Source organism: Empidonax traillii, unplaced genomic scaffold, assembly GCF_003031625.1.
Source record: "Empidonax traillii isolate 1590-97213 ecotype Southwest subspecies unplaced genomic scaffold, ASM303162v1 scaffold28:size2823434, whole genome shotgun sequence".
NCBI classification, from domain to species: Eukaryota; Metazoa; Chordata; class Aves; order Passeriformes; family Tyrannidae; genus Empidonax; species Empidonax traillii.
This window is the reverse complement of record NW_020955221.1, coordinates 2,282,628-2,303,020: the sequence shown is the minus strand read 5'-3', so window position 1 is coordinate 2,303,020 and position 20,393 is coordinate 2,282,628. Positions and strand designations below refer to the sequence as shown.

At 39.4% G+C, this 20,393-nt stretch overlaps 1 protein-coding gene across 5 annotated transcripts in view; it reads right to left on the bottom strand.

Moving 5' to 3' along the window:
- The window catches only part of BNC2 (basonuclin 2), a 345,724-nt gene that overhangs the window by 28,769 nt on the left and 296,562 nt on the right, over positions 1-20,393 (bottom strand). For all 5 annotated transcript variants that reach the window (XM_027910138.1, XM_027910132.1, XM_027910124.1 and 2 more), the window contains exon 5: positions 2,123-4,089. In XM_027910138.1, the coding sequence (XP_027765939.1) occupies positions 2,123-4,089 (1,967 nt within the window). The remainder of the gene's footprint in view (positions 1-2,122; positions 4,090-20,393) is intronic.

The window sequence follows — 20,393 nt, the reverse complement described above, 5'->3', positions numbered from 1 at the left end:
AAAAACCCAAACAAATTGAATTGGAAAATTTTTAGGGTAATAAAACACTTTGCAAGAAAAAAAAAATCTTTAAATATGCAGTCTACATTTTAAGTTACTGAATCAGGTTTTTATTTCATGGCTTGCTTTCAGTAAGCTTAACAGGAGTATCCTACATAGTCAATAAAGTATTTTCAAAATGTTCCCTATTTTCAGGTTCTTATCTCAGACATATTTTATGTATGTCATCGCAGTCACTCTTTCTTAGAACATCTTAGTCTTTGCTATGCTACCTTTATTATTACCATGGTCTATCACTGTATTACTGCTGAAATTTAATACACTACATAAAGTTCCAAATCCTAAAGCTAATTACTTCTTACTTCATATGCTCAACGAAAAGCTGTTTTGTGTAATACATGACTGACTTCATAATTCATTTGAGGAAACAGACTGATTAAGCCAAATTCTTGACTAACAAAGGCTGTGCAATTTCAGGAACTGAAAAGGGTTACACACATGTAAACACAGTATGCCACTGATTTACATGTTTCCCTTGTCAAATTTGTGCCTCATAAATGCTATCAGCACACCCCAAGAAAATGAGTCTTAATTTAGATTTACCTGTTTTGTGTCCAGTAGATTCATCCTACTGAAATGCAAACTTCCTAGATCATCCTTCTTAGTTGTTCTGAACTTGCATTCTTATGTATGTTCCTATTTTTCTGTTTAGTGGATTTCATAAATGATGAGAGAACACACGAGATATCTGGGGACTAAACTCTCCATCAAAACAGTGAATTTTGGCTCCTTGATATCCTTAACACTAACTTGCTTTCATTTTATAAGATATGATACATGCACTTTCAAACAACATCAGTTTCAAAGAAAAAAATAAAAAAATGAGAAGTTGCATGTGAAATGTTTAGTGAGGTTTAATTTCCTTCCTGAATTTTTACAGCCTAATGAAAAAATATGAAACACAAGTAAGCAAGAAAGGTGAGCCAATCTCACCATCACTCCATGAAACAGAAAGATTTTGTTGTGACAATATGATCATCATCAGATGCGAGAGCTTTTATCCATAAGTATGAAATAACTGTTATCTATGACCCCGACAAATTCCATTTATATTACATTTTCCTCAGGAATCCTATTTAAAGTAAACAGGCTCAGGAAGCCTATTTAAAGTAAAACCAAAAAACTCACAAAATAAAACAAAACAAACAAGCAAACAAACAAACAAACAAACAAAACCCCCAAAAATCCCAAACCAAAGAGTTTATGGACCAGCTGCTTCTGTTTAAGCCCAGCCTTTTCAGTATTGATGCAGCACAGCTAGGGCATGATGGTATCCAAAGTGTCAGTAGAATATACCCTGGTTGATATTAAAAATACGTATGGGTATAGCCTCTCCCCTCTGAATGTGAATAATTCCCATTGGTGGGAAAGGGAGTTGCTCACATGCAGAAAAGAAGATAATGTAGATGAAATTACAATATGTGGATAGAGATGTAAGTTCTACTAAGGAAAAAGACAATGATTTTCCTAACATTTTTTTTGTTCTCACTACAACATAGCATCTAGTTTTAAAAACTGAAGATAATAAAGAATAGCCTTCTAATGCTTCTTGTTTACTTTTATATGACCCTATGGAGATGGGAACCATTCCTTTACTCCAGTTCTTCCATTCTGTCTCGCCATCCATTCCTCCAACCATTCATCCACTCCTTCCCCTCCTTCCTATTTTACTGTTTGATATGCATGCATGGAGATATTTGTTTTGTATACAATTAACTATCTATTTAATACAAGGTTTTCTTGTTTTAAATGTTGCAGGGAGAAGAAAATAAATGTAATGAAGGCTGCACCTTATAAACAGAAGTGCAATACACATGTACACAGGCACATAGAAAGTATAATGACATTTATTATCTACCAGTCACTTAAGAGGATGGCATAATATATATAACTCTGAACAATGAATATCTTTAAAGTGATAAATCTGTCCCAGTGTCATGGGAACACAATTGTCACTTGTCATTACTCTGCATCTCTCTCTTTCTTCATATATCCTAAACTGCCTATTTTTACATTAGACAACACATTTAATAATGTAGAAAATCAATTAATATTTACTGACCTGTCTCTGCTTCTCCGTGATGGGAACGCAGCATTACAGCCAGCCACTGTGCAGACATGCATTTCTTTTAAATGAACATTTCGGTAGTGAAGCTTCACACTGTAGGAACTCTTGAAACTTTTCTTGCAAACATAGCATATCTTGGGGTCTGGGCTGGAGCACATTTCAGCTTCTGGGGAGAACTTCTGAGGGCTGCTGTAGTTGAATGTAGAAGTGAAACTTTCATGAAGAGCAGCCATACTGGCACTGCCTCCGTTGTACAGTCCATACTGGCTCATATAGAACATATCATATGTAGGGTCTGTATACTCTTCCTTCACCTTGATGACATCCTGGTTGGAAGAGTCATTGTGGTTTTCATCTGGTCTGTCACTGTGCATCGTTGATTTTTCACCAGTTTCATGGAGGCGATCATCGCCTTCCATGGATTCCTCACACAATTTGGGCTCTGATGACTCTGACTCATTTTCGTAGTCTCTCTCATGCTCCTGGTCTTCTGATGTCATGCTGTCTGCCCTTCTTATGTCTGGTCTGGAAATGCACCTGCTTCTGTCATTTTTGGAAAAGTCTTTCACAGATAGGCCTGGGCTCATTTCCTCCTGAGAATGGCAGTGATTGTCATGACCAATGTCATTCACCATTGTGCTGCTGTCATTCACCTCTTCATCTTCATCATCAAACTCATCAGCAGTATCAATAACTTCCTTTTCAATTTTAACTGGCATGCTCGACTTCCTCGGCTTCTTCTTGGGGGCAAGGTCTACATTGGGCTCTGGGGTGGGCATCAGTACTGAAGGTACTGATGACTCTGAAGGAGGAGGGGGATGCTGCTCCATGCCACTCACTGCTGGTATTATTGGACTGGTAGGGAGTGAGGCTGGAGGACTCACCATCTCTCCTGGAGTAAGTAAATTTCTGTAAAAAGGAGGAACAGGTTGGACAGTCTTTAAAGCCGGGAAGACCAGTTGACTAGGAAGAGGGTTCTGTAGTACAGGGTCTAGAGGGGGAGTGGTAAACCCCATCGGTGGACGCCCAGGACTTGTTAGAGTTAGGCTGGATTTTGTACTTGCTATCACAGGAGTGGCGGCACCCGATGTAGCACGAATTAGATCTTTGTCACGGTTATTCCTTAGCATAGGCATGTGGAGTCGGGGATTGGGGTTAGCACTGTGGCGATTGCGGCTTCTGAGAGAGCTGAAAACCATGTTGCAGCCTTCAATAGTGCACCGGTGCTTGATTTTCAAGTGTACAGCATTGTAGTGGATTTTAAGAGTACCTTTGTCATAGAAAGTTTTGCCACATGCATTGCAAAACACTCTTCCTTTCCTCGAGGCTGACCCCATTCTCCTCATCCTGTGAATTCGGAATGAGCTTTTAGTGTGTTCTGTTTTTGATAAATCATTAACTGGCGTAGGTGTCTGAACAGGAGAGACGCAGGCTGGCTCAGTTTTGGGCTCAACATTCGTGATGCTGGTCAAAGCATTCCTGCTGGATGTTTGCTCATTTTTGAAAGGCGTAGGGGAAACTTCAGATTCACTGCTTTCGTTATATTCATTTTGGGTTGTAAGGCTTGGTTCACGGAGCCTCATTGCTGGCTGTTCCAGCAGGAGGCCATTTGGAGGCAGCCCCAGCAGTGGAGCAGAGACTGGATTTATGTACTGGAATGGAAGCAGGAATGCAAGGCTATTCGGGATGTTTTCAAAATGATGAATGCTGGAAGGGTTGCTATTCTCCAGGTGAGCAAGGAGACTTGGGCTCCTGGTGCGATTATTGCTTTCAATAAAAGTCCTTATATCTGAATCTGTCTTTGAAGATGGCACAGCCACAGCCTGCCCTTCTTTTTCTTGAATTGCCATCAGCTCCACAATAGATTTCGTTTCTCCAAATCTCAGGAACTGCTGAAGGGTAATGATCTCTTCTTCCCTGGACATGATGGCCCAGCGGTCCAGCACCTTGCCTGCAGCATCCTAGAGGCCATATCAAAGAAACAACAAAGACAAACACAAAGAAAAAAAATTATTGATTCTGCATAATTATTCAATTCAATAGAAGGTGCTCTGCTGCCAGAACATGAAAACACTAAGCTCAAAAAACAACATGCATACAGTGTTAATAGAATTTCATAAAAAAATATACAAACTTTCCAGTCATGCAAATACTGTAATTACAGTCACAGCCAGAAAAACAGATTGAGTTTAATAATGTCGGAGTACACAAAATATAGACCATGGGGCTCTGTGATCTAAAATGCTTTCAATACTTTCAGTTTAACAACAGTGATGCTACTGTTTACAATATATCAGTGTAAAACATGAACTGCTGCTGTACACGCCATTATAAAATACCAAAAGTTGTACTTTAATCACTATCAAAAGGTATTACTATGAGAAAGAGCTAAATAAATGCATTTGGTAGATTTGCTTCTTAAATATAAGCAGATGTAAGACTAAAGTCACTTATGAGCCATTTCACAAGAAACTTTGATGGAAGGCAAAATGTCTTAAAAACAGCACATAATAGTTGTACCTTACTCCCTTTTCCCTGGACTCTTACTCACACTTGATTGTAAGCTTGCAATCTTGGTACGGTTTAGACTCAGGAGATGACTTTTTTTGTAGTCTTGACATAAATAACAGTTAAAAATATGTAAAAAGTAAGGATCTGATGGATGTAGATAGCATAAATGTGTAAAAATGTTGTCTCTTAGCATTGCCTTCTGATAGCAAGGGAAAAATCCAGAGAGAATACACATCAGTAATCACTAGAATATCTGTTGTTAAATATACATTAAAAAGCATTTCACACTTTCATTTTTACTAGTAAGCATGAGATTTGCCTGAAGGTAGGACTTAAAAATTCTGCAATGTAATGTCAGGCAATCCATTCCAGCGTGTATTGATAAAAACATATTAAAATACTTATATAATGAATACATCATTTTATTGGCATCTTTCCCTTTGGACAAACGCTGGACTTAATAATAGCACAGTAACTATAACCAGCAAGAACTGTTGCAGGCCACAAAACCAGCATTATTTCAATGTTTCCTCATGCCTTAAATAGCCTTGCAAGATACTCCAACATACTGTCTCTGATATTTTTAGATCTTGAATCTCAGCTTCAGAACCTTACCTGAACATTTTGGACTACACATGATTGCAAAAAATACTAGCTCTTTTTTGATTATGAAGATTGTGAACACCTTTCTTTCTCTCCAGCACTCCCATCCCCCCAGTTCTACTTATTTATTTATTTATTAATTCTTTTCAGTCTTCAGAGGATGGATTCTTCTTTTCCTAGAGTACTGGAAGACACAATTTTGTACCAAATAGTAAAGCATATGTTTAATTGATTACTCTCGGTTTTATTATTTCAGTTCTGACATGTTCAGTGCAGTTCAACTCTCTGGATACAAAGTTAATGCCGAAGGTTAATGACATGTGTGTTTCACTACCTTGGATACAACTACAAAATCTTTAGAAATGCTCCACACATGAACATTCAAAATCAGACCCTGAAAGAGAAGGAAACCCTAAATAGCAATTAGTTACAGAAAATCTTACCCAGTTGACCTCAGATGGAAAGCCCCAGAAACCAACTCCGTGTAGAAAATGTTCAGTCTGTATTTACACAGTGATGAATGAAACATCATGATGCAGATGCCGGTTCTCATTTGTCCTCAACTTTGAACATGCTTAAGTACCGTGGACATCTCTAATTTCTATGCCCTTACAGTTCTATTTGTCTTGATGGAACAGTATTTTACAGGCAGTCAGTACTATCTAATAGAAATCATCCAGAACACCAAAAAAATCCTCCCAAGAGCAAAAATAAGTGAAATAAACCCTAAATGGGATGAGGGGTGGGAGAAAAAAAAAAATCAACACCACAAACAAATAATGAAAGGGCAGGTTCATACTTTAAAACTCTAAGTTATATTTGTTTTTTCCCCCTCAACTAACTGTCACTACTTTCCCTAAAAGTCTGATGTAAAGTTTCTTATGCCTATCTTTCCCCAAACTTCCGACCAGCTACAGCACCTGTATATATGGGTAATTCCTATCTGGAACTGCAAAACCAGACTTGGTTCAGACTTTGGTCTCCAGACCTTTGCTGTCAGGTCTGAGCCAATCTATATGTACGTATTTCTCATCCTAAACCAAAAGTATTAATTCCTTCTAACTGTAACTCCCATTGTTTGAGGATGGAAATAGCATTATCTAATTTACACTGCTTACATGTATTGAATTAGGATTCCTGTCTGCAGCCAGTTGCAGGTTGCTTTGCAATGTAGTACTGTAATTTGTTTTGGTTTTGCTTTAATCTGTTAATCACTCACAGGCTTATGTAACAAATGGATGCTTTACAAAAACAGATATGTAAGTAAATAAAAATTAAATGCATCTAGCACAACAATAGCTCAGGAGAATAATAGGTACAGATCCTGTAACAGAAGCCCACACATAAGGGTGGTTTCACACAGTCCCTCATTTGATGGTAGCACAGCAATGCATGCCCAGAACGGGCAGTCAGGCATCTAAATCCGGGGGTTCTCTGTACACTTTAAGGGAGTTATTCCACATCTTAACTAAGAGAAGCTAGCACTTGGCTATATGAGCTTCCTCTTCATGAGACACCACCACCCTTTGTTTCATTTAAGGACTTGCAATGAGAAACTCCAGACCTTTGGCAGCTGCTAAGCCCCATTGTGGCTAGGCTTCGCAAATGAAGATTTGAGAAGGGCTCTACCCACGTGTGCTACAAGTGCGCTGATGGCTAAAAAGGCCAATGCAAGATAGACAAGTCCGGTTGCAGAAGGCACAGCAGAAAGACTCCCCAGGTGATAATGACAAGACGCGATTCTTTCTGTGTTGTCTTTTCTCCTTGAGAGTGATCCCGCGTGTGTTCTCAAAAGCAGCAGCAGCGTTATAGATGGTGTGTCTCCAGGGCTCCCAATTTGAGGCCAGGGTAGACCAATGGTTGTGATCAGTATGGCCAAGGCTGAGGGATTGTCTCAGGTAGTCCTTGTATCTCCTCTTTGGGGCTCCTCTCTTGCGGCAGCCAGTGGCAAGTTCCCCACAGAGTACAATCTTAGGGAGGCGATGGTCCTGCATCCTGGAGACGTGCCCTGCCCAACACAGCTGTGTTCTCAGCAGCATGGCCTCAATGCTTGGGACTGCTGCCTGTTCAAGGACAGATGTGTTGGTCACATAATCCGTCCAGTGGATGTTTAGGATTGTATGGAGGCAGCGCTGATGGAAATGTTCTAAAGGATGCAAGCAGTGGCAGTAAATGACCCATGATTCAGATCCACATAAAAGAGTAGACAGTAATGGCCAGTCTTAGCAAACAAAGAACCAAGGAAAGTCTTTACACCTTCCAGCCTGCGCATTGGATTTTTTAGGTGAGACACAGTGTGCGCGGAACTGAGCCCACCCTTTAATCCTAAGGTTCATCTGCCGGGGCCAAGTGAGCTTGGATGGTGGCAGTGAGGTCTTCGGGACACAGATGGATTGCCCTACAGGGTTAATGAGCTCCATCTGCCCGGGGAGGGGCCCTGACCGGGAATCAAACCTGGGCCTCGGCAGTGACAGCACCGCGTCCTTAACCACTAGACCACCAGGGGCTCCCATAAAAAAAAGAGTAGACAGTACAGTGACTCTGTAAACACTGATCTTAGTACTTTTCTTCAGGTGTTTGTTTTGCCACACTCTTTCATGGAGTTTACCAAAAGCTCTGTATGCCTTTGCTAACCTGTTGTCTATTTCTGCATCAATCTTACTGTCCGAGGAGATGATGCTTCCCAGGTAATTAAACTGCCGGACTGATTCGAGTTCTGTTTCACCAATGGTGATATGGGGATGATGGGAGACTTCCTGAGGTGCAGGCTGATATAAAACTTCTGTTTTCTTCAAGCTGACTTTCAGTCCAAAAAGCTCAGCAGCCTCTGCAAAGCAGGATGTTAAACGTTGCAGAGCTGCTTCTGTGTGGGTGACGAGGGCGGCATCATCAGCGTAAAGCAGCTCACGGACAAGATTATTTAAGGTCTTAGTGTGGGCCTTCAGTCACCTTAGGTTGAAAAGGCTCCCATCGGACGATATCGAATGTAGACACCGTTTTCATCATCAAGGTCTGCCGTGGCCCTTTGGAGCATCATGCTGAAGAAGATCGTGCATAAAGTTGGTGCAAGAACACAGCCTTGCTTCACACCACTGGCTATTGGAAACGGCTCAGAAAGTGCGTCCCCATATCTGACTTGACCGCACTGGTCCTCATGAAACGAGATGATCATTTTGAGGAACTTGGGAGGACATCCTAAACATTCCAAAATCTGCCACAGACCTTTTCTGCTCACAGTATCAAAAGCCTTGGTGAGATCAACAAAGGTAACATAGAGTCCTTTGTTCTGTTCCCTGCACTTCTCTTGCAGTTGTCTGAGAACAAATACCATGTCTGTGGTGTACCTCTGTTGGCTCGGAAACCACATTGGCTTTCAGGTAGAAGATCTTCTGCTATGGTGGGTATTAATATGTTCAAAAGAATTCTTACAAGGATTTTACCAGCAATGGAGAGCAGAGTAATACCTCAGTAATTTGAGCAGTCTGATTTATCTCCTTTCCTCTTGTACAAGGTGACAATGACAGCATCATGAAGGTCTGAAGGCAGTTCATCTCGTTCCCAGCAGCACACCACAGATTCGTGAAACTTAGCATGGAGTGCTTGGCCACTGTGCTTCCAGATTTCAGGTGGGATTCTGTCAACCCCAACTGCCTTGCCAATTTTCACTGGTCGTACTGATTGATTTAAGAACTTCTCCCATGGTGGGGGCAGTATCCAGTTCAGTTTTCACGGGTTGTTGTGAAATGTACTGCATTGCTGAGTCTTGAACTACACAGCTAGTACTGAAGAGAGTCTGAAAGTGTTCAGACCATCGATTCAAAATGGAAACTTTATCTGTGAGAAGCATTTGGCCATCTGCACTGAGTAAAGGGCTTTGAAGCTGTTGTGTAGGACCGTAGGCTGTTTTCAGAGCCTCATAGAATCCCCTGTAGTCACCTGTATCTGCACATTATTGGATTTTTTTCTGCTAGATTGGTCCACCACTTGTTCTGGATGTCACGAAGTTTCTGTTGTAGCTTGCTGCATGCAAGTCGAAAGGCTGCTTTTCTTATATGACAAGATGGTTGAGCAGGGTGGGCTTGGTGAGCAGTTCTCTTCTTACTCAACAATTCCTGGATCTCATGATTGTTTTCATCAAACCGGTCCTTGTTTTTCTTGAAGGAGAACCCTAAGAATTCTTCAGAGGACTGCAGAATGCTATTTTTAATAAGCTGCCAAAGCGCTTCAGGAGAGGGATCTATGGAACGAACTTCGAGCCTAGATTGAAGATTTGCCTGGAAACTGTCCCTCACTGTAGCTGTTTTAAGACTGTTAACTTGAAGTCTCCTTCTGGGAATGCTGCCCTTTTTAGGTTTGAACTTAAGGTGGAGGTTAAGATTACAGCGCAAAAGGCGATGATCTGTTTGGCATTCTGCACTAGGCATCACGCGGGTGTGATGAACATCGCAGATATCTCTCTGTTGGACCAAGATATAATCAATGAGGTGCCAGTGCTTGGACCTAGGATGCATCCAGGTTATCTTTAGACTATCTTTCTGCTGAAAGATAGTGTTGGTGATGGTAAGCTGCTGCTCAGCACAAAACTCTAGCAGAAGGTGACCATTATCATAACCATTGCAGTTCCCAACACCATGCTTGCCTAGAACTCCTTTCCAGGCTTCAGAGTTCTTTCCTACTCTGGCATTGAAATCATCAAGGATAATGATCTTATTATCCGCAGGAACCCTTTGGATAAGGCGGCGTAGGTCGTTGTAGAATTTATCTTTTTTAGCTAAGCCCCACTGATCAGAGAAACTGGCAGTCAAGGGTGTGATTGTCATGGGGTTACCCTCGCTGCCATAGAAAGAGCAGGAAATCAAAAAGTTGCTCTTAAATGATGTTTGCCTATTTCTACTAGTTATACCAAGCTTTATCTTATTAATTTTCACCAAGAAGTTGTTTGGCTCTTTTTGCCCAACAAAAGTAAAGAGAAGTTGCACAGATGCCCATATTCCATAAAAAACTTCACTGCTTATGGATACTGCATGCTTCAATATTTACATGGTGAAAGCTTTCCATAAATCACTGTAAGCATGTATTATGTAAAACTAGATAAAGAGTGAATAGGAATGTCATTTTTTGATAAAACTTAAAATTAACAAAAAATCCAAGCATTATCCCATTTGAATTTAGCTATAAGTAGCTAGGGATCTTTCTGTATATGGGAATATTTGATTAGAGGTTCAAGTCCTTTCTTACATGTAAACGCTTTCTTGTTTCTTACAATCTCTCATGCTAAATTTTCTCCCCAAAGCCATTAAATCATATCAACATTTAAATATTTCATGACAAAAGGTTCCAATTTATATTACTTTTTTTCAGCGCACAGCTGATTAAGCCAAGCCTCCTGTGACAATGTGTACAAGGAAGTTAGTGAGTACAGAGATAGCACTGCATGCTTACAGCTCTAAGTCAGGCAGTGGAAATGTAAGCCCAACCTGTACAGCATACACTGATGTTCTTTCTTTGTCCATGTAGCCTTGTTTTTAGTTTTAATTTTACTTTGTGTGTGTGTGTGTGTATCTCTCCCACACAACTGCAGATGGAGAAAATCTTTTTCTTACTCTAAACACACACTCAACTCTTTTATTTGTATAGATATGGGTCCACATATGCACATACATTAGATCTATCATGTAATGTCATGGTTAATCACCCTGAACCTGCTTCCTCATTTTTGCTGATTGTATGTTAGGAAGAGATGTGTGTGTCGCAATATATTAGGGTACATCTTGTCTTAAACTTCTGGGTCAAGCAGAAAAAGTGATGGGTGTCAAGATGTTTATCTTAGATGACACAAACAGGCTACAACAGAAGATGGACACAAAGATCACTCCAGTTTTTAGAAGCTTAACTGGGGAGGATTCTGAAGGTGGGTCTTCATTTTCTGAAGGTCTTTAGCCTTTACAAACTTCAGGCTTTCAATTCAGCTTTAAAACATCCCAATTTAAAAACTGCCTATTTAGAAAATAAGAACAGTCTACACAAGCATACAGTCTAAACATACACTGTAAACCTTGAACACTCATTATGAAACCAGTTATTTCAAACACTCATTTTATGTGAGAAGCTCCTCTGACTCCTGTGCCTGCATTACCTGCAGGTAATTTTATATGCCTGAACTCACATAGACACATTTATGTACATACACGGACTTTTTGCATTTCTGTTTTATCTTACTGGTTCACTTCTTGGCATAGATAAAATGCACATATACACCTAGCTGAATACACAGTGAGAGGTGACTATACAAGAGTTGAAATTAATAGAAAGGTTAGAAAAAATTACATTGCTTCTTAAACTAGCTTTATGTTCTGGGGAACACTCAAGGATTTTTTGCAGGCATTATTGTGACAACTTTTGAGAATCACTCAAAGTTATATAGAAAAACTCACTGATAAGCTTCATATTTTAGCAAGTTTGCATATGCACCCTAAACTGCTGCTTTTCATGTATATCAGCTAAGTATCTATGTTACAAAATGTTTCATAGATCCATTTTTAAATAAATAATTAGGCAAGACTAGAGTTTATCACAAATCTTTCTCCTATAAGCTGTTCTTTAGGAGCTATATATTTTCTAGCTGATCTCAAGGAAACAGTTTGAATGCAGCTGTAACATTTGAAAAGCAGACTGAAATATATTAATTTGGTCACACTATAATAGCAAAGGATGACTTTAATTAGGGTGTAGACAGAAAAAAAAATCAACATTTGTTTCTAATAAAGAAAAGCCTGCATAATTTCCATGATTTAGGGTTTGTTGTTTTTGTTTGGCTGAAATTCCCAGAAGCATCTCTTTGTTCTCAATTAAATTTCAAACTGTTACACTATGGGTAGTCCTGCTACTCTTGGGGTAAGAATTACTCAAAGTGTGCAACAGCACAACAACTCAAATTAGTACTGATGGGGCAATGTGCAACATCTCTAGTTCATTTTGGCTAACTCCCACTGACCTCAGAAGGACCAAAGTAAGGCCTCTGTTTAGTTTTCCACAGAAATATAAACTCACACTCTTAATCAGATGCTCATTTTCATGATAAGAGTTTTTACCGTGGTGAACCTAGCTCACCTTTGCTCCTGTAAACATGAAGGTGTGCATCCTTGCTCACTGTGACTCTACACGTGCAACTGAGATTTACATACTCAGTCTACAAAGAGGCATGGTTGAATTTTTTTTCCCTCAGCTATCACTTCTCATCCACCTCCCACCACCCTCCCTTCACCAACGGAAACCATATGAACAAATGCATTCTTAAGTGTCAGCAGTCCTTTCCTTGAGTTATACTGCTGCAGCAGGAACAAACAGTGCAGCACTACTGAGTTCTCAGTCAATAATGGAAATCTTTCTCTTCTGGCAGCCTCCGCTCTGCTAGTAAAATCAAAACTGATAGATATTCTCTCTTTCTGAAACCCCCTTTCTCTTATTAGTTGAACTTGCTTTCCTTGCCCCAAAGATGCATGGCATACATGAGGATACTGGCATGCCACAGCAGGAGAAAAGAAGGTGGCTGTACCACTGAGAATGGCATTGGAAGTGTGTATTCAAATGAAAAGTAGCATGAAGGAGACTATTTACTTACATACATACATACACACTTACTTTGTTGCCACGTTTGTAACAGTATTTGCTCTGGTTGCTCCTTAGACTCCCAAGTCTCCTTACGCATTCGGGGCAAAAATGTTTGTGTTTTGACCACAACTACCTTTGCAAAGTTTCCTAACTGTAGATAGTGGGGCGAATCCAGCTGCACTTTACATTCAGAGTAATTGCACTATAAATCTGGAGTAATTCCACTGACCACACTGAAAAGTAATTTCGACATAACTTAGCCCTGAAACATGATGTTGAGCCAAGTCTGTGTGAATATATATCGGGGTCGTACCACCATGGTGGAGCACAGCAGCTGTGTAACAATGCACAGGAACTCTGTTCAACGGTTTTGGAGTGAAAGTGAGGAACACCATGTCCTGCTGAAACTGCAGATGAAACAGAAGGCAGTGGAATGCAATAACTACGGGAGAAACCTAGCCAAGACACTGCCCTTAACCATCCACACTCTTGTTTAATGGTCTGCAGGGTCTTTATCGAGCAGAAGTACGCAGGTCTTCTGTTTCATGCCTCATCCCAGAGATGTATGCCAGGAGCACAGATCCCTCCCTGCACAAGCAACCTTCTGGAGTGCTGGTTATGGACTAAGTTGCATGGAGTGGTATGAAAATACGGGATCCCATCAAATTACTATTTTGGGGACTGAATTTCCTCATAGTCAATGACGATTGCAGAATACCTATTCATTAGGTCATCAATCGTAAAATACTCTGTTATATGCCAAGTATAAAGCAACTATGTGGACTGTGGGTAGGGAAGAAATATTAATTTGAACTCTTTCCCACTCTTCATGAATACATATGCACCTCTGTAACTCCAGTGAAACTATTAGGATGCAATGGCACCAGTTTTAAATGCTTCTTCTGATTTTTCAAACATATTGTTTGACTTCTGATAGAATATTCACTTTGTTATGGAACGTTCTTGATTATGGACCAGATAAGAATGTATAATTCACAAGATGATGGCTTTCTTTTTCCTGCATAACAGTGCATAAAGCGTTTTTATTTTTAATACTATGATAGATCACTGTGGGGTTACAATGTATTTAATCACAACAGCTCAAGCTTTATTTAATCAAAGCAATGACATCAATTCTCTTTACAGTTGGGTGCCTGGCAAGGTTTTTTCACATTAGATGTCTGTCTATACTTAGAGCAAAAGAATCTAAGTACAACCAGGGTCTGATACTCTTCTTGCATTTACTAGTTTTCACAGTGGTGCAACTCTGCTGTGGTTTAACCCCAGCTGGTAACAGCACCACACAGCTGTTCATTCACTCCTCCCTCTCTCTGCCCTCAGTGGGGAGAAGAATTGGAAAGAAAAGGTAAACCTTGTGAGTTGAGATAAGAACAGTTTCATAATTGAAACAAAATAAAATATACTACTACTACTATCTCTGGTAATGAAAAGGAGAGAGGAATAAAATGTAGAGAAAAAAGTAATGCACAATACAATTGCTCACCATTTTTTGACTGATACCCAGCCTATTCCTGAGCAGTGATCAGCCCTTCCCAGCCAACTCCTTACAGTTTACATAATGGGCATGACAGTCCTAGAGTAATGAAAAATCCTTTGGCCAGTTCAGGTCACCTGTCCTAGCCATGCTTCCCCCACCAGCTTCTTGTGTACTTACTCTCTGGCAGCACATGAAACACTGAAAAAGTCTTTGGTTTAGTGTAAGTGCTACTTAGCAACAACTAAAAAATCAGTGTGTTATCGACAAGATTCTCATACTAAATCTAAAATACAGCACTGTACCAGCTACTAAGAAGACAATCAACTCCATCCAAGCCAAAGCCGGGACAAAGTACTATGGTGTCAACAAAATCTGCTTTGATTTACAACTGTCACATTGCTGACAACTATTAGAAGGCAAAATATGCCACTGATAGCAGTGGAACTTTTGTTAGCATGGACACAAACTGATTCTTTAATCTTTAAGAAGATCCAAAGTAATCTTTTAGCAGTTGTCCTTACCTCATTTATTTTTAAATACTAGTGCCACTTCCCAAGTATTTTGCTCCTCTCACCCCAAGAACTACACAAATTTTCAAATGCAAACATTTATTCTCTATATCATCCATTCTGGTAGAGACTTTCAAAAGACTTTACTAATGAGGAGTTAATAGGAGGTGAGAGGATGCTTTATGGTATTGGCTCACAAAAATATTTTTAATGCACTGTAAAGGTGAGGCACCTGTTCTCAATATTACTGAAATGGTAGAATATCAAGAATTTATTCAAATTGTTTATTTGAATTCACAACCTTGGACTCCAAATATAGAAGAATATTCTGACACTTTTGCTTCCCTACAGCCTGTTAGAGTGGAACATTCATTGAAGTGTCTTGAGAAGCTTTAGCATTACCTTGTGGCAAGAAACAGAGTGTTTGTCCTTTGGTAGACATGGCTATTAAAGGCAATCAAACCACCAAGTACATGGTGTATGAAGGTAAAATATTTATACTGCATGAGGTGCCATGAGCCCCCTTCAGGATAGTGTGTAAACAGAGACACAAACTTGCTAAGCCACTGAAATAATTCCAGCTCTAAATTAACTTTAGAACAAAATTTGGCATGTAAATGGGTTGGAAATACCCATCATGCACATAGAAATGATTGATTTTAAAACTCACTTTCACCAATTTCTGCATATGTAGTTGCCCATTATGGTACGGTATGTAAGAAAATTTGCCTTGATACTATCAGTCCCTAAAAATCACTTGTGGTTCTACTGTTTGGTGTTAGTGCTGCATAACTCACTGAGAAGTAAAGTTGTATTTTCTCTGGTTTTCTTACAGTAAATGTAGTAAGCTCTTTCTGAGCCTCAGTTTCACCAACAATGAAAGAATGACACACAGTTTTTATGAGAAACAGGAAATGTTCGCAAAGAGCACTAATGAAGTATGGTATATGCAATACACACAGCCACAAGAGACACCCAGACTCTCCTCAGCCAATAACTTCCCACAATGTGATAATACAAACAAATCATGTCTGATATCCTTGCTCTATCTAACACAAACTGCACTAAAAACAGAGTATGACATCTAACAGTCAAGTCAAATCAAATTATCATATGGTCCTTTCCTCACTTTAAACTGACTAAATTCATAACCCTGACTGGAAAATGTAACCAACAGAAGTTGAGTTTTCCTGGGCTTATAAGTAAAATTTCCAACCAAGTCAGTAAGAAATTTGCCTAACTAGGGGCATTGTAAAGAATTGAGAAGTTGCCCACGGACATAAACAGTGAAGTAAAAGAGCCAGTGAGTTACACTCATAAACTGGATTGCATTACCTGCTTGGTTTTCTGATTGAAACCAAATTGTGTCTCAATAAGGGGATTCAGCTGTACTATATGCAGGATATATGAATGGCAGCAGAACCAGGAGATTGATTTCCATCTTTACTATTCATTAGGGGACTATACATTATTACTTGCAATATATACAACATGATCTTAATGAGGCCTTTTTCTTTTTATTGTTTATTGAAAAAATTTACACCGAAAAACACAGGTGTGCCATAGGTGGCAATGTGATGCAAAAGGGAGACAGCAGGGTGCAGGAGTGACACCAAAAAGGCAAAGGTCACTGGAATATAAAAATGCCACGGTACATGAAGCAAGCTATCAGTTTGAACACATTAGAGGCACTGAAATGCAAAAGAAAGTGGGGGAATTATATTACAGTGTACAAAGTAATAATAACTGTGCCTGCATGTCTTAATACCCTCTTGTCCCAGCAGTCCTGACTTTCTAGGCAGCCCACTTCTCCACATTAACAGTAGTCATTTGGAGAGCAGCAAACGTGCCATTAGAAGCACTTTTACAAGTGTATATTCATCCACCAATTAGCTTAATGTGGCTGCTTTCTGCATATTTTCTATCCAGGCTTGCACAAATCTTATTAATATTTCCCCCTAGCGCTTTGACAGATTACCTTGTCATTATGCATCCTGGAGCCTTTTAAACAATATGGGTAAACTACTGTTTGCGAGGTTAATGACAATTATCCCCTAATTACTGCATAAGTCACTCAGTCCACTTTATCTCATAGGCAGGGTTCTGCTCTGTGTATCTGCCATTGTGTCACTGTAAATGAATCTTGTATAGCTATGTTTATCTGTCGTTGCCTTGTAAATTACACTGACAGAAGAATGAACAAATTACTGTGTGTCATCACTTAAATACAGCTTCTGATAAAAAAATGTCCCACAAGCACAGCACTTGAATTTTAGCCTGATCACAATTAGCAAACACATACTGAATGTTTTGGGAGATATATTTAGAAGTGGATGGGACACAGAGTGGTGGAAGAAGGTTTTGAAGTGTTAATGGCAGTAAAACAGAAGAACTGCAGAAATCTAAACTAGTAGTAATCCCATGAACACTTCTTGAGAACTATTCCGTTAATTGAAATGTTGATAGATGAGCTAGTGATAGTTTCCAAACAATCTCATATTCAGGGCTGTGCCGAATTCCACAATATCTGTTGTTTCTGACCAAAACCGCATGAGAATTTTTTTAAGCTGAAAAAATTCAAACAAAGTTGGAACAGAAGTAGCATTCATAAAACCACAAGTAACGCTAATTTAATGCATGCATTTCAGAACAATATCTACCTCAGGAGAGGAATGCAGAATTGGCAGATACAAATTTCCTAGTATATTCCATTTTCTGAGGCAACTTCAATGTCATAGTTAAGAGTACTTTAGTAGCAGGACATCACTGAGACAGATATGTCCTTCTTTGAGAAAGAAGGTTGACTTGTTATTGTCCTTGATTCCTTCTTTCACCAAAGACAACTCAATCTCTTCAACAAGAAGTGATACATGGTCAGTGCTCGGAGACGAAATAAGTCTATGGTAAAGAACGTTAAAACAACAGCTGTTGTTTTAAATATTGCCTCTTCCTATACTGGTGTTGGAGAGGTAAGTTCTTCATTTAAGAGAGTACAATAAAGACAGTGCATGCCCCAGGAAGGTCCCTTCTTGAATCAGAGAAGGTCTCTTAGTACTGGTTTTGTAGGTAAGCACCGCAGTTGCAAAGAGTTAGTAACAAATGTGCTTCTTACGGTGGCTTCGAATTTAATTTCCTTAGGCTCAGCACATTGACACCATCTGAACTTCCTCTCACCACTGGCTGGAGCAGAATCTGATTCTTCTCACTCCCCCTCAGACCTGATATTTAATTCTTAAAACTCCCTGCTTGCCAGGAAAATGGATGATTCTTGGGGCAAGATGCTTTTTTACTTAGATGAAACTGCCTGCCACGCAGATCTCAGGAAAAACAATGAAAACAATGGGAAAATGAACCCTGCATCCTGCAATGAGGTTACACAACAACACATTTTATCATCTTTGAGGGCACATTTTGTACACATATACAATACATTCACAAATGATATATGCATTGATATGGTAGTGCTACATAGTTGTATATTTAAAATGTATTTGATTTTACCTTATAATTTATACATCTGCTCATTTAGTAAACCTTCTTATTTTATTCAGGAGGACAACATGCAAATTGGAGCACAGTACAAATCCTGAAGGGTAGCACTGAAAGACTGTTTAAGCTGTGGTATAAGAAAAATTAAAGGTAAGAATTCTCCAAAACCTAGTGATTATTTACTGTAATTCAGGATATTACACCAACACTGAAAACCTTTTTATCAGTGTAAGGTGTACATTTATGCTGCTGGATTACAATAGTGTCATATCTAGAAAGAATGGACAAACTGAGATATAGAAAAATTACTGATATTACTAAAAATAACAGTGGTTTGAACAGAACATAGACAAAGGTGGCACCTTTGACCACGGTCTCAGTATAACTTGTAAGAAAAAGCTGTAGTGAAATGGTAAGAAAATGAAACAGCCGTCACTGAAAAGACTGATCAATTTTGAGTAAGTACTACCTCAAGGGTTTTGGTTCTACTAGGATTGATCTTTGTGTCTGTCCTTTGTTCAGTCAATGCAACTTTCAGCAGGGTATCCACTACAGAAATAAATGGAAGTGCTGCAGTAACCCTCCACCCTCCCTATATTATTTTCTCTCTATGCTGAAGGAAAAAAAACAATAATGTAGATGGTAAAGTGACACAGATGGTTTAAAAGTTTAAGGACAGAGAATGCTTTATCATATACAATATTATTTGGGGGAAAAAATTGTTTCCAAATTATTAATATGTCTCTTCGAATGTTAAGATTCTTTGGCCTCTGACTTTTGCTAATAGCAGAGAAACTGTCAAAGCTTTACTAAAATTCAAAAAGATTACATCAACTGGCTTCCCTTGATGAACTAGGTGGGTTACCTTGTCATAAAGGAAAGTAATGATACATATTAACAGTATAGATTGAACAGAAGAATAAGCAAAAGAATGCTAGATGCTGGAGATTAACAAGCACCATTCATTGGTCTAACCCTGTATTCAGGTAAAACCCCCTTTTTCCAAACAGAAGTTCTGCTTGAGTAAGTTCTTCAAAGTCAAGCCATGCTGGCATCTGTGCCACCCACCTCATTCTTCCATTCAAATGGTCCCTTATAATATGACAGACATAGGCACAGAAGTGACTTTGATTCGTACACAAAAAGTCTTTATTTTCTTTAGTCAGTCTGCAGCTCCAGAGTTACTGTTTGAATCACAAGTGCAAACGACCTAAATGCTTGGAAATTTAAACTGAACGACTGAATTATACCTGTTCTTAGGGTTTAAAGAAGGATCTAAATCATCAGAGAGAAATCTATAAACAACAAATATTTGTCACCTGAAAAGAAAAACAATATTTTTGCATTTTTAATGCATTTTCATGGAGAAAGAGGTGGAGGTGGGCATCCTCAAGGAAACTAAAGCTTTAATCCCAGACTCACCAGCCACTTTTCGTGTGTTCTGGACAAATCACGCTCTTTCCATGTCTCAGATCCTTGTCTTTAAAATGGACATAGACAATATTTCCCCTTACTTCATGATTGCAATACAAAATATGCCACAGAAAGGCTGAAGTCCAGGGAGCACTATTCTATGATTCCATATGTAATACAGAATTCCCTGACCAACCTGATCTCCTTTTATGACCAGGTGACCTATCTAGTGGATGAGAGAAAGGCTTTGAATGTAGTCTACCTGAACTTCAGTAAGCCTTTGACACTTTTTTCCTGCAGCATTCTCCCTAAAAATTTGGCAGCCCATGCTTGGACAGGTACACTCTTTTCTGGCTTAAAAACTGTCTGGATGGCCAGGCCCAGAGAGTGCTGATGAACGGTGCTGCATCCAATTGGCACCCGATCACCAGTGGTGTCCCCCAGGGATCAGTGCTGGGGCTAGCCCTGTTCAATATCTTTACTGATGATCTAGATGAGGGTATCGAGCCACAGACAACACCAAATTGGGTGGAGTGTTGATCTGCTGGAGGGCAGGAAGACTCTACAGAGGGATCTGGACAGGCTTGGATCAATGGACCAAGACTGATGGCATAGGGTTCAAAAAGGCCAA